Genomic DNA, 11,743 nt, shown 5'->3' with positions numbered 1-11,743 from the left:
TTTAATATGAGAATAGTGTGGATTGAAAGCAGTTTCTACGGTCAATTTGAAGAAATATATGTTGCACCAATGATAGGAATATATTCAAATCAAGTTGATGTCTAACAAATATTCGACCATATCATCTCAAAAGTCTATCAATTTATGAAGTTTTGGCTTGAAAGTTCTATATTTGTTGACAGAGACAATGCAACATAGAGATTATCAAAAAATTATCATTGAGGATAAATACCTCTTTCAAACTCTACATCAATAAAGTTAGAGCCATAACAAGTAAGGCATAAGATTCAGACATCGGAAAGAATGATAATCCATTTAGAATTCCACAACCAATCCAAGACAATGATCATTGGAGCATATCTCAAAGACTCTAACTTCAAATACCTCTATGAAATAGATAATTTTTTCTGTGATGCTATACTTAAATTCAATTATCAATTTGTATATATCAAGGACTATAGGTTAATTGGAATACATAAAGAATGTACAAAAGAATATGTAAATTGATGTAACTACATATAATTTGGATGCAAAATTTTATAAAGACAACTGAAAAGCCTCAAGAGGAGACTTAATTACTCATGAAAGAGAAGATTTTCATGAGAAACCCAATTGGGACTCAAGCAATTTTCTAAATAGAGATATTTGGTGAAAAGCTGGGGATTAGCCACCTCATAGTCAACTAGCCAAATTCAAAGTCCAAAATTATCCACGAGTCAATTAAGAACCGTCACAAAAGATAGACAGATTAACCTCACTTAAGTGTGATAAAACAAAGAAGCTATGAGACTAATGATCAAGTTACTGGAGATAAGCAAAGAGGCTACGAGACTTATGTTTAAACTCAGGATTTTTGAAGATAAGCGAATACGACGACCAATATGGGAAATGATGGGTGAAGTAAACATAACTCCGCCCTCAGGGCGGAGAAGGATACTAAGAAGCTGATTGAGCTGTAACAGGCTTAGTTAGATAATATTCCACGTTTGCTCATGACTTGAGGCCCACCTTGGGTTATGAGAGCAATGACCTGTTGTCAGGCCCATCCTTGGGGTAGGCCTAGTACGATTTAGCGCATGACTTTGTCATGAGATGGAGAATTGCATTAGAAAATCAATTGGATCTCAAAAGGATTTGGCTGGATAGGTCTAACATCCTCTAGCAAGTTCGAATTAAGTTTCGCAACGAGGTATCATGGAGATTGTACTCCCTGATAGGTTCTTAGAATTAAAACTCGCGAAAAATAGCTTGGAAAAGCACGAACCCTAACTTGGGAGCGGGGGCTAATGTTATAGGTGGATTCCAGAATCAAGGGTAAAATGATCAAATGAGAGTAATAGAAGACTGAAGAAATAGACCCAAGGACAAATTAGGCCTGGTTCCTCGGCCTCAACCGAGATTGAGCCTCTTATGTTAGCCCAATGGCCAGAGACCCAACATAGCTAGGTCTTAGGGATGAAATTGATGAACATGAGAATAAATATGGTCTAAGTGTAAGCATACACTGTCGATGAACCAATAAATCTTGAAGTATTTCGATAATTAAATCCTACACGACTTTTTGTGAATTCAATTTTTTAAAGAAATAGTTTTTTGATGCAAACCAAAGGGTAACCGATAATAAGTAATTTTGAGTTTGAATGTTGATAAAAGCAATAAATAAGAGTGTTGAACAAGGATTTTAACCAAAAGGGCAGTGTGCCTTGGGCAAGCGGTCACACCATACCCGGACAAGATAAAAAAACTTCTTATTAAAATGTTATTTTTATTAGGCTTTTGATTTTGGAAATTAAATTGTCATTATTATTATTGATATTTTATCTTTCCAAGACAAGGCTTTTTTGAGTTATTTCCTTTTTTTCTTTTTATTGATTGATTGAGTTGTCTTTTTTCTTCTCTCTCGAGGGGTTTTCATCTTATTTAAAGAAGGTAATGAGTTGTTTATTTTTTTTTTTCTGGAAATTTTTTTTTTCACGAAAATTTTTCTCTCTCCTTCAAAGAGTTCGTGGTTTTCTTCTTCCATTGTTGGAAAGAATTATTTTCTTCCTAAAATACTTTTTTCTCTTCTCTCCTCCAAAGAAGGTCTTCTTAATTTTAGTAAAACAATCTTCTCTCTTTTTCACATAGAAAGGGTTGGTTGTTTTTGTTTTCTTTTGAATAATTTCGTAGCTTCTTTTTGCGTTACTCTTTGTATGGAATTTTTGTTTTTGGATGAGCTTACCTTGTGTGGAGTTTTATCTTGACAGAAGGTTCATCTATTTAAGAGTGAGAAGTTCGTTAGGTCATACACACCTTCTTTAGAGCAAGTTTTGTTTGAGATATTATTATCTCTATAGTCTATCTGAAAAGAATTTGGTTATATTTATATGTGTGAGTTTGGTTTTTTATTTCATTTGATTTGTGTATCGGCCGGTTCTTGAAAAGTAAACATCGATTGATATCTCAAGCAAGAAAGAGATTTTATTGAACCTAAGTCTACAAGGGAGCTTGTAGATGATTCATCTTGAAGATCAACATCATCAACAAACAACTATAGATCAAGAAAAAGGGTATTCTTTTTGTTCTTTTCATTTGGTTTTTTATTTCATAGGTTTGTAACTTTGTGACTGATTATCTAGTAAATTGTTTCTTCTTCAAGCGTAGTCCCGTGGTTTTTTCTTCCAGTTATGGAGCTTTTCCACGTACAATTTTTTGTGTGTGTTAATCCTCTTCCCTTACTATCTTACATTGTGTTCAATTTATTAGTTCGATTAATTGAATTAACGTACAATTTTTTGTGTGTGTTAATCCTCTTCCCTTACTATCTTACATTGTGTTCAATTTATTAGTTCGATTAATTGAATTAGTTTATAGGACTTCTACAATTGTGAGTTAATTAATCTACCACTCTGACTCTTTGAGTTTTTAAAGTTTTTTTTTTAAATATACATGGGATAATTTTAAATGTATAAGATTTTGGTTCTAATACTTCTCCTATTCGATCTTGTGTCAAGTTCCTTTAAGAGGTTTAAGTAGCTAATGCCTAATATTTCTATGGTTGGCTGGATCTTAGATTCTTTTTGGTTCAGTTTCTTTATCCTATGGTGTCTCTTATTTGTAAGGCGACGTGACAGTCCTAATTCTAGTTCCTTTGTGACATTAGTTTATATCATGACCTTCTCAACATTAAGATTCACTAGATTGCTAAATTAAATGATCATATTAACTTAACAATATTTTTCCATAAACTCAACAAAAGAAATGCAAAAGTCAAAGAGATATGAAACATAAGCATTTCTTAAGCCATAAAACCCTAGGGTATCCACATAACTGAACCTCTTAGAGAATTTAGTTCATGACTAATGTTAAAAGTATGAAATTTGTTAAATTGAAAATCATAGCTATAAGATGATGTTCAACGGGTAAATAAAGAAAAAAGAAAATTACGAGAAAGTAAATTAAATAATGTTGGAAATGCAACTCAAAGATGCCTTGAGGCAAATCCCCACTTTCTTAGTCTTTCCCTAAGGTGATTCTTCTTGAATCCTACCTAGAGTGATCCCCTAGAGGATCTTTCGTTCTTGAGGTTACTAAAATGGTAGCAAATGAGATTAAATCATGATGAAGTCATAGATGGAGGGTGGATGCGAGGCTTCTTCTTCTTTATATAAGTCAAGGTGGTTGAGAAATGACCTAAAATCATCTCTGGAAGGTTACCATCATATTAGGTGTTGAATAACAACTTTGACCAAGAAAATAGCAACCATAATTGAATGAGTGCAAATCTAGAAAATTAGGATTTTTATGTGGTCGCATCAGGCGCATAAGCTATTGCGATCTTATCAAGACAAATTTATGCAAAATAGTAAGAAAGTCAGTTTAAAAGCTCATATAATCAGCCAAAATCACTAAAAACACACTTTAGATAATTCAAAGATATGTGATTGCTCATTTTATCTAATTTAGGACATCCCAGGTTCAAAATATCACAAAAATATCTTTTTAATATAAAAAAAAAAATACTACAATAGATGGTACATCCAATTTTTGACATCAATCAGAAATCCTAACATGCCTAGCAAGGACGTTGGATCGGTCGACCTCGGTCTTAGCCTCAACCAAGAATAAGGTCGGGGTCGAGGCTCGAAGTTTGATGAACAAGGCACGCTAAATGCACGTCTTGGCCCATTTGACTTGAGAGATAACCTAGCTTGTCTAAGATTAAAATAGTTATACCCCAATCCTAGTTGGACTATGTCACACCCCCTCCCAGATTACCCTTTTTAATCCAGAAATGAATGTGACGACAGTAGTTACCAACCCTTTTGTGGCACTTACTGCCTAACTAACATCCTTAACCTGCTTAAATCTCTGGAATACATATATAACATTCACCAAACTAATGAAACTTTAAAAATAACCTTAAAAACTAGATTCTCCCAGCTTTCGAATGGCACCGATCTCACTTAATTTACTTAAGTCATTTTCCAAAACCAAGCTTCTGAAGTTCCTCTCCCTTTTATACTTCCTTCCGCCTCCCCTGTTCAATGGTCAAACTGCCACCTCATCCAGCACTTAGTGCTTCCGGCCAATTCCCATTATTGAGTTTCTTCAATTAATTTGTTTTTCCTTCCCTTCCTTCATAACCCACGTTAGGCCTTCGCCTCATAATATAAATTTAGCGTGCATCGCATACTCCATCGTCTAACGCCCAGCGCCCAGCGTCTATCGTCTAGCATTTGTCGTGCAGCTCATCGTCTAGCGCTGATGTTGATCGTGTAGTGCCACTTACGCTATCGTCCAATGCGTAGTGCCATCGTTTAACGCGATCATTCGCATCGTCTAGCACATCGTTCAGCTCCGTGCAATTACTACGTGACCGCCTACCGCATTGCTTAGTTCTCTGTACATTTACTACACGATCACCCAGCGCCCGCCTACACGATCGCCTACCTCATCGTGTAGTGTCGTTCATTTACTAGACGATCGCTTACCCAATCGTATGCCACCGCTTATCTGCTACACGATCGTCCAGCACTTTTGCTCGTATACACTTGAGGTTGTTGCAAGCCTTATCAACGCATCATGCCTTTCAACCCATGCGTTCATCCTTAGTACCAACGCATAGTTTACCTTTGCCTTCAACACTTAACCTCTACAAGCCTTGGTTGCTACACACACAACCCCATGCGTTCACACTTCTCCATCAACGCATGCCAACACTTTGCTTCCATACTTAACAAATTTTCACTTGTTATATTATCTAAAACTCACCCTTGACTAAGTATTTCTAACACTTAGAATTTTCTTCCTCCATCGGCCTACCTTCTTTACTTCCTTTCATAATTTTACTAAGATAAACTCTAGACCAAATCTCCTATAAATACATCATTATAACTCCACATGAGGTAACTTAAACTTTTGACTTCTTTATTTCTATAATTCTCTTGTTGATTTAGGCATCAAAGCTTTTTTTCTTTATTTTGCAGGTTCTCTCTTCTAAAAAAAATTACAAATTTATCATATGGTGCATTTTTTCTTGACCTAAATTTGGCATCAACATAAAGGATAATGATCAATGGCCCATATATCATTCAAAACTTTAATCAATGGGAAATTTAAATGAGATTACATATTTAAACTTAAAAAAAAAAAAAACAAACTCAAATATAATGGGAGATTTCAAATTTAAAATAAGAAATATGAAAATTTAATCAATAGAAAATTTAAATGAGATTACACATTTAAACTTAAAAAACCAACAAACTCAAATCTAATGGGAGATTTCAAATTTAAAATAAGAAATTTGAAGTACATCTTCCAAAAAGGGGGAGATTTATGTGTGTAACATGGTAAGGGCAAATATGGAAATACGGTGTATAATGTGAGGCAATATAAAAATCGGTGTAATTCTTGTCCACGTGCATCTCACATTTGGTCATATGTTTTTTTTTTTTTTTTTTTTTCCCCCTCTTTTCTCTAACTTCCGAAATCGGTCTATTATTTTTGCTATTTAGAGGTACCAATCATCGTTTTGAAGAGGTTAGAGAATTTAGATAAGCTTCTAAAATTGAAGTCTCTCTAAAGATTTAAGCTTCTAATTTTTTTTTTTTTTGTTGACAATACAAAAGTTGCAATGTTTCATGATTAAATATTATTATTATATTAAAGCTCAATTGCTTACTCTTTTACAAAAGTTTCATGAAAACGTTGAATCTTTCTTCATGAATTTGCTTAATGTATAAACGAGTTTTGAAAAATCTAACCATTATCCTGAATATAATGATTGTCAAGAATGTTTAAAAAATAAATTGATTTAATAATTACATTGTTTTTCTGTTATGATTTTTGTAACAAACTTCGACATGTTGCTTTATGTGTACGTGTATATATAGGTGTTCAGTATTCCATCAGTTCAATAAAGAACGAAGGAATTATCTCTTTTACGAAATTCTGGTTTAATATGGTATCATTGTTTTCCATGGATTTTTTCGGCCTTTGATGACAGTTTCAACAGAGATTATGATTTTCGTTCTGTCTGAACTGATAACAATTTTATCGTTGTCTTCGTCTCATACTCTAGTTTCTGTCTAGGGCGATTGCAATGTTCCATTTTTTTTTTAGCCAAAATTGATCAATTTATTTGGCATCCTAGTCAAGTAAGTGAAAGCCTAGTCATAAAAAATATATGCCACCTCAATCTCCTATTAAAGAGTTAATACTTAATAAATCCTAATAGGAAGGACTATTTTGTATTATTTAAAAATTTATGTGTTTCATTGACCAAGAGACCGCATAGCGCAGTGGATTAGCGCGTTTGACTTCGGATCAAAAGGTCGTGGGTTCGACTCCCACTGTGGTCGTTTTTTAAAATTTTTGCTTTTGTTAAAATTATGATATTTTAAAAATTGAATATTGAATACTTTGTTTTTAAGTAATAACTGACCTCGTAGTACAGTGGATTAGCGACTTTGACTTCGGATCAAAGGGTCGTGGGTCGATGATTACCGTTTTAAAAAAGAAAGAATTAAAATCTATAATTGTATATATGTTTTTTTTTTTATTTTAAAACATTCCATAAATTAAGTGGCACTTCTTAACGAATTTTTCAAATGTTAACATTCTTCAAAAGGTGTAATATAAAATTAATGGAGTTAAAGGTTCTGAAATGAAAACTTCTTGCAAATCAGATTTAAAAAATTAATATCTTTTAATTATATATACAACCAAAGAACTAACACAGTCAAATAGCTAAGGCAGTCTCAATTTATGTCTTTTATATAAATACATAGTTTAACATGTAAGAATACACATTCAAATGTGTTATTGATGATATAATATTTGATTAATTAACATCTTTTCCAAAAAGTTTAACTCAATTGGTATTTGAATGTATTGTGGTGAGATCTGTAGTTTAAATTTCCTATTCCATTTTTATTAAAAATGGGCTAGTTATAAAATGGAAAAAAAAACCCCAACTCACGATTTGAAACAAAAAATGTAAAAAATGTATGGATAATACACTGTTGATACACTCGATACACCTGATACATATTTAACATACACTTAATACACATTTGATACATCTCACACCTATACATTTGATATACTTAGTACTCCTTGATACACTATTCATTTACATTTGATACAATTGAATTAAAGTGATACACCTAGAATTTAAAAAAAAAAAAAAAATACTCGAACTTCTTCTTCGGAAGCAATAGTCCCTCCCCCTTCCCCCAAAATCTCTCTTCGGTCGCTAACTTCTCTCTATCAATTAATTGTTTAGGAACTTATATAATAAAAAATAATTAGAAATTCATAATTACTAAACCAAGAAACTTTTAGGGGATTGTATATTTACCATATTTGCAAAATTCGAAAAGTGAAAGTCACAATTGCTAAATTCTAAACTTAATTTATTACCCAATACAATTTCCCAAAAAGAAAAAGAAAAAAAATATATAATTCTAAAAAGTGTTGTTTTCTTAAATTACAATTTATTTTTTAGTTCAACAATTCAAAAGTGTGAGTGAGAATTCCAATTGTTCAATTGTGGAATTTATATTAAAAAAAAAATAGCTCTGGTTTTAATTTAATTTTGTAAAAGTAATAGAGATGAGGCAGAATCTCATTCCCCATCTAAAAGCACATATAGCGTTTGAGAATAAAGCAAGATCAAGAGACATGTCTTACTACCATTCAAAGTGAAATCTTTGAATTTCCAAAGTCATTCAAAACTCAAAAGTTTATAGGACAATACAATATAATATAATTCCATCTCAAATGCCAAACTTTCCTGGACTTGTTTAAGAAACTGTCTTCAAACACAATTCTTTTTTTTTTTATTCAAGTCAACAAAAGCCTTTGAGATACAGCAGCAAAATGATCTCCAGGATTAATAAAGTTGGATCAAAATCTTCAATGAACAAGCAAAAACAGATATAATACCATATCTATATTCTGCCCAAAGGAGGGAGGAACCAAAAACTCTCATCTTTCTAGTCAAGACACCAACACCATGAAAGCAGAAAATCGAAAAAAACTGTTAACTCAGCGATCATCCATGGCTGCAGACTGATTTACACAGACAGCTCTTAGTAAACAGATGATCCTCCTCTTCCCGTCGTGCCATCTCACTGAACACGACCAGTGGGAGGGTGTGAAAAGAGACTATAACTCACTGTCATAAAGCAAAAGGGAGACCCATGATGAAGAGGTCTTCATGGTAGCTTGATGCTGCAGAGCTTTCACTATCATCTTTGGAAGTTTTGTTGATTTTATCTTCTCCAAAAATCTCCTGAGAGCTACACTGTGAACTGCAAAAAACTTTGCCATCCCTGATATAATAAGAAGACAATCACATAATCAAGATAAAGTTTGGAGTGTTGGAGTTCATAAGTTACAAAAATGGTTACAAATCAAACAAACCTGCATAAATAAATATCATGCTCTTCTTTCAAAACTTTCTTGCATGAGTAACAGATTCGCAAATTTGCATCCACTACTCCACAACCAAAACCTTCTGCCAGAGATGATTCGATCCCAGGCTCTTCCATTGTACTGGAATCGATATTTTCATCTGTGTGACACTCCAAAATACAGTCACCAAAAATGTGTGTTGTCTTTGGGTTTGGACCATGAGAAATTATGCAGGTATAGTCCTCGGAAAGTTCTATTTCTCGAGCGGTAAGAGAGCCTACATATGCAGTACTTGGGCCAATAGTTATAGGCAAGGAACAGGATTTGATTGGCAATGAATTTTCCCTTTGAGGGCTATTGTTAATCATTGGAAAGATGGTGTTGCTACTTTTCAATGGAAAATTTTCAGCACTTGGATCAGAATTTTGAGTCAAGTCGATACCAGAGGAGGAAAAGCTGCCAGCATTTGACAAAAATGATGCATTATTTTCAAAGGGTTCAGATTCTAAAGCAGAAAATTCTCCATTGCCACAGACACTATCTATGGCTTCAGAATTGGAGCTTGGAATTTTGGCTTTGGAGAGTGACGAGATTGTATAATTACTTGGCAAAGAATAAGATTTCAAAGAAGAACCCAAAGATTTGATATAATGGTTCGAGGATTTAGAGATCTTAGTTTTAATTTGTGGTCCAAAAATCACATTCTTCCTCCGGTTTGAGTCCCGAGCTTCACTGGCCGTTTCACAGTCATCTACAACAATAGAATTTATGATGCCAAGACCTACTTCACCAGAAACAAACTTATTTTGACGACCACTTTCAGTTTCAGGTGATGATATGGATTTAAAACCGAAAGGGTTGCTTAGATTGGAAAAAAGCCTGAAATCCAAAGGCGAAGTAGGACTTCTAAGCGAATCACTGTCCACCGAACCTTTCGACCCCAACCCGGCAAAAAATCCAGGAATGCTGAACAATGAACTGCTTATATGTTTGCCCAATGAGCCAGCTTGTAAGTAGGAGTCTGAATCAGAATTGGCCATCGAACGACCATCAAATGCTCTCTCTTTCTACAGGAACTACTACTCTTTCTTAGCCTTATCCAGAACCATTACTATTTCTCTCTAAAACAACAACCAGGATCTGCTCACTCCATCAAGTAACTGCCACAAAGCAATACAAATTACATTTTCTTGGAGCATCAAGGATTAAAATGAGAAATATCTAGAACAAAAATGAAGGGAAGTCTATATTGGTCATTAAAATCAAAACAATCTGAAAGAACGTTTTCAAATCTGATTTCATTTTACATTTTCAAACAATATACTCGGACTTTACATCAAAAGTCTATTTTGGTCTTTGCCTAACATATCCCAATCATACATTCAACAAAAATCTGATGTGGTACCACATAAAACTTATATTTTAAACCACATATATCATAAATGGTAGCAGTAAATCTGGAAATAGAAGCCAAAGAATTTAACAAAAATAGATTTTTATGGAAGTCAAGGAACAAAGCAAGATTAACCAGAACATTTAAGTAAGAACTACAATCAAACTCAAAAAAGTATTTAGTACATTCCGTTGAAGAGTTTTGTCAATTCGCAGCATAAAACGGAGAGTTTTGTTGATTTAATTCCATTAAAGATTCAAATTTCTACAGAAATCCCTAATTATCCGGGCGGTTTTGGCTTTCCAAAAACGAACCACAAATTATTCGCAAAGAAGCAAATATTAAAAAAATTTCCCAAAATGATCAATAATCGGAAAATCGAAATAAAATAGCACAAGATTTCAAAGCACATATAGTAAACTAATACACACAAAAAAAACAAGCTTCAAATCAGCATTCAGAAATCCCAACTCCAGATAAACAACGGAATTCCAAAACTAGATCATCATAATCCAAATTAAGAACCCAAAAAAAAAGAAAAAAAAAACTATTTAACATTTCTTCATCGGAACAGTTTCAAAAAACTAAATAGAACTCTTGAGCAAAAGGGCATAAAAATTACAAAAAACAGAAGAGATCAAGAGGAATGCGAAACAAGAACGATGGATCAGCAATGCAGAGATTAGATGAAAAGGATGAAGGAAAGAGCACCTGATTTTGGTTAAAACCCGTCGAAGAAGAAGAAGAAGAAGAAAAAGAAAAAGAAGAAAGCTTCAAAATGCAACAAAGTTATATCATAAGAAACAGTGAGAAAGAGCGGCCAAAATCTGGAAATACTCTCGTTGATTATTGAAGTTAAGGCTTTACTAGGAAGCTTTTATCCGCCATTTTTGGTCCTCTCGAAGGTATCAAAATCAGAGGAAAGCAATAAAACCATCACTCGGCCATTTCTGAAATACCACACTTTCTCTCTAACTAATGTAATGTGTACGCCAGTTTGTATAGAAATACGTATATTCCTCGACTAAAAAAATATATAATTTTAAAAAGGGGAAAATATAGGGGTTTTGTTACGTGTAAACACTCACACAGAAAGATAAGATGCGCGCAAGAAAATGTGTGTTATGTATGTGTGTGGTGTGGTAAAACATCAACATCAATGATTATCCAAAATTGTGGAATTAATAATAAACCGAAATAATTGTTGTAAATAAGGTCACGTTGGTTGAAAAGTAATGTAAAATGGGAGAATAAATTTGTAATCAAATCTTGTAATCGGATTGAGGAATAAAAAAAGTAAAAGTGTGATCTAATCACGTACTACCTTTCATTCATAATTCTAGGTATATGATCAAAAGAAATCTACTTGTGTTTGTGATCCAGACCTATTCGATCATCCATTAATAAAATCTGATTATACCAATTTTCATTATAGTTTGACAAATGTGG

General features: G+C 33.4%; 1 protein-coding gene and 1 non-coding gene across 2 annotated transcripts; one reads left to right on the top strand and one right to left on the bottom strand.

Moving 5' to 3' along the window:
• The first annotated feature begins 6,768 nt into the window (after nucleotides 1–6,768).
• TRNAR-UCG lies at nucleotides 6,769–6,842 on the top strand. Its single transcript has one exon. It is a non-coding gene; the product is annotated as a tRNA-Arg (tRNA).
• Nucleotides 6,843–8,284: 1,442 nt separating this feature from the next.
• Nucleotides 8,285–11,282, bottom strand: LOC120088396 (FCS-Like Zinc finger 10-like). The gene is made up of 3 exons (XM_039045663.1): nucleotides 11,006–11,282; nucleotides 8,911–10,061; nucleotides 8,285–8,819 (listed from the first exon to the last, which is right to left on the bottom strand). Exons 2-3 carry the CDS (start codon nucleotides 9,939–9,941, stop codon nucleotides 8,666–8,668), a joined length of 1,185 nt encoding a protein of 394 aa, XP_038901591.1. The 5' UTR covers nucleotides 9,942–10,061; nucleotides 11,006–11,282; the 3' UTR covers nucleotides 8,285–8,665.
• Nucleotides 11,283–11,743: the final 461 nt, after the last annotated feature.

Source organism: Benincasa hispida, chromosome 1 (assembly GCF_009727055.1).
Source record: "Benincasa hispida cultivar B227 chromosome 1, ASM972705v1, whole genome shotgun sequence".
NCBI classification, from domain to species: Eukaryota; Viridiplantae; Streptophyta; class Magnoliopsida; order Cucurbitales; family Cucurbitaceae; genus Benincasa; species Benincasa hispida.
The sequence above is the reverse complement of the archived record's forward strand: the minus strand, read 5'-3'. Positions and strand labels throughout refer to the sequence as shown.

Excerpts from the sequence above, each read along its gene's own strand:
- LOC120088396 (XM_039045663.1), bottom strand. The coding sequence starts at position 9,941 with ATGGCCAATTCTGATTCAGACTCCTACTTACAAGCTGGCTCATTGGGC. Across the intron at positions 8,820-8,910 it reads CATGATATTTATTTATGCAG|GGATGGCAAAGTTTTTTGCA; the intron begins GTTTGTTTGATT and ends TTATTATATCAG.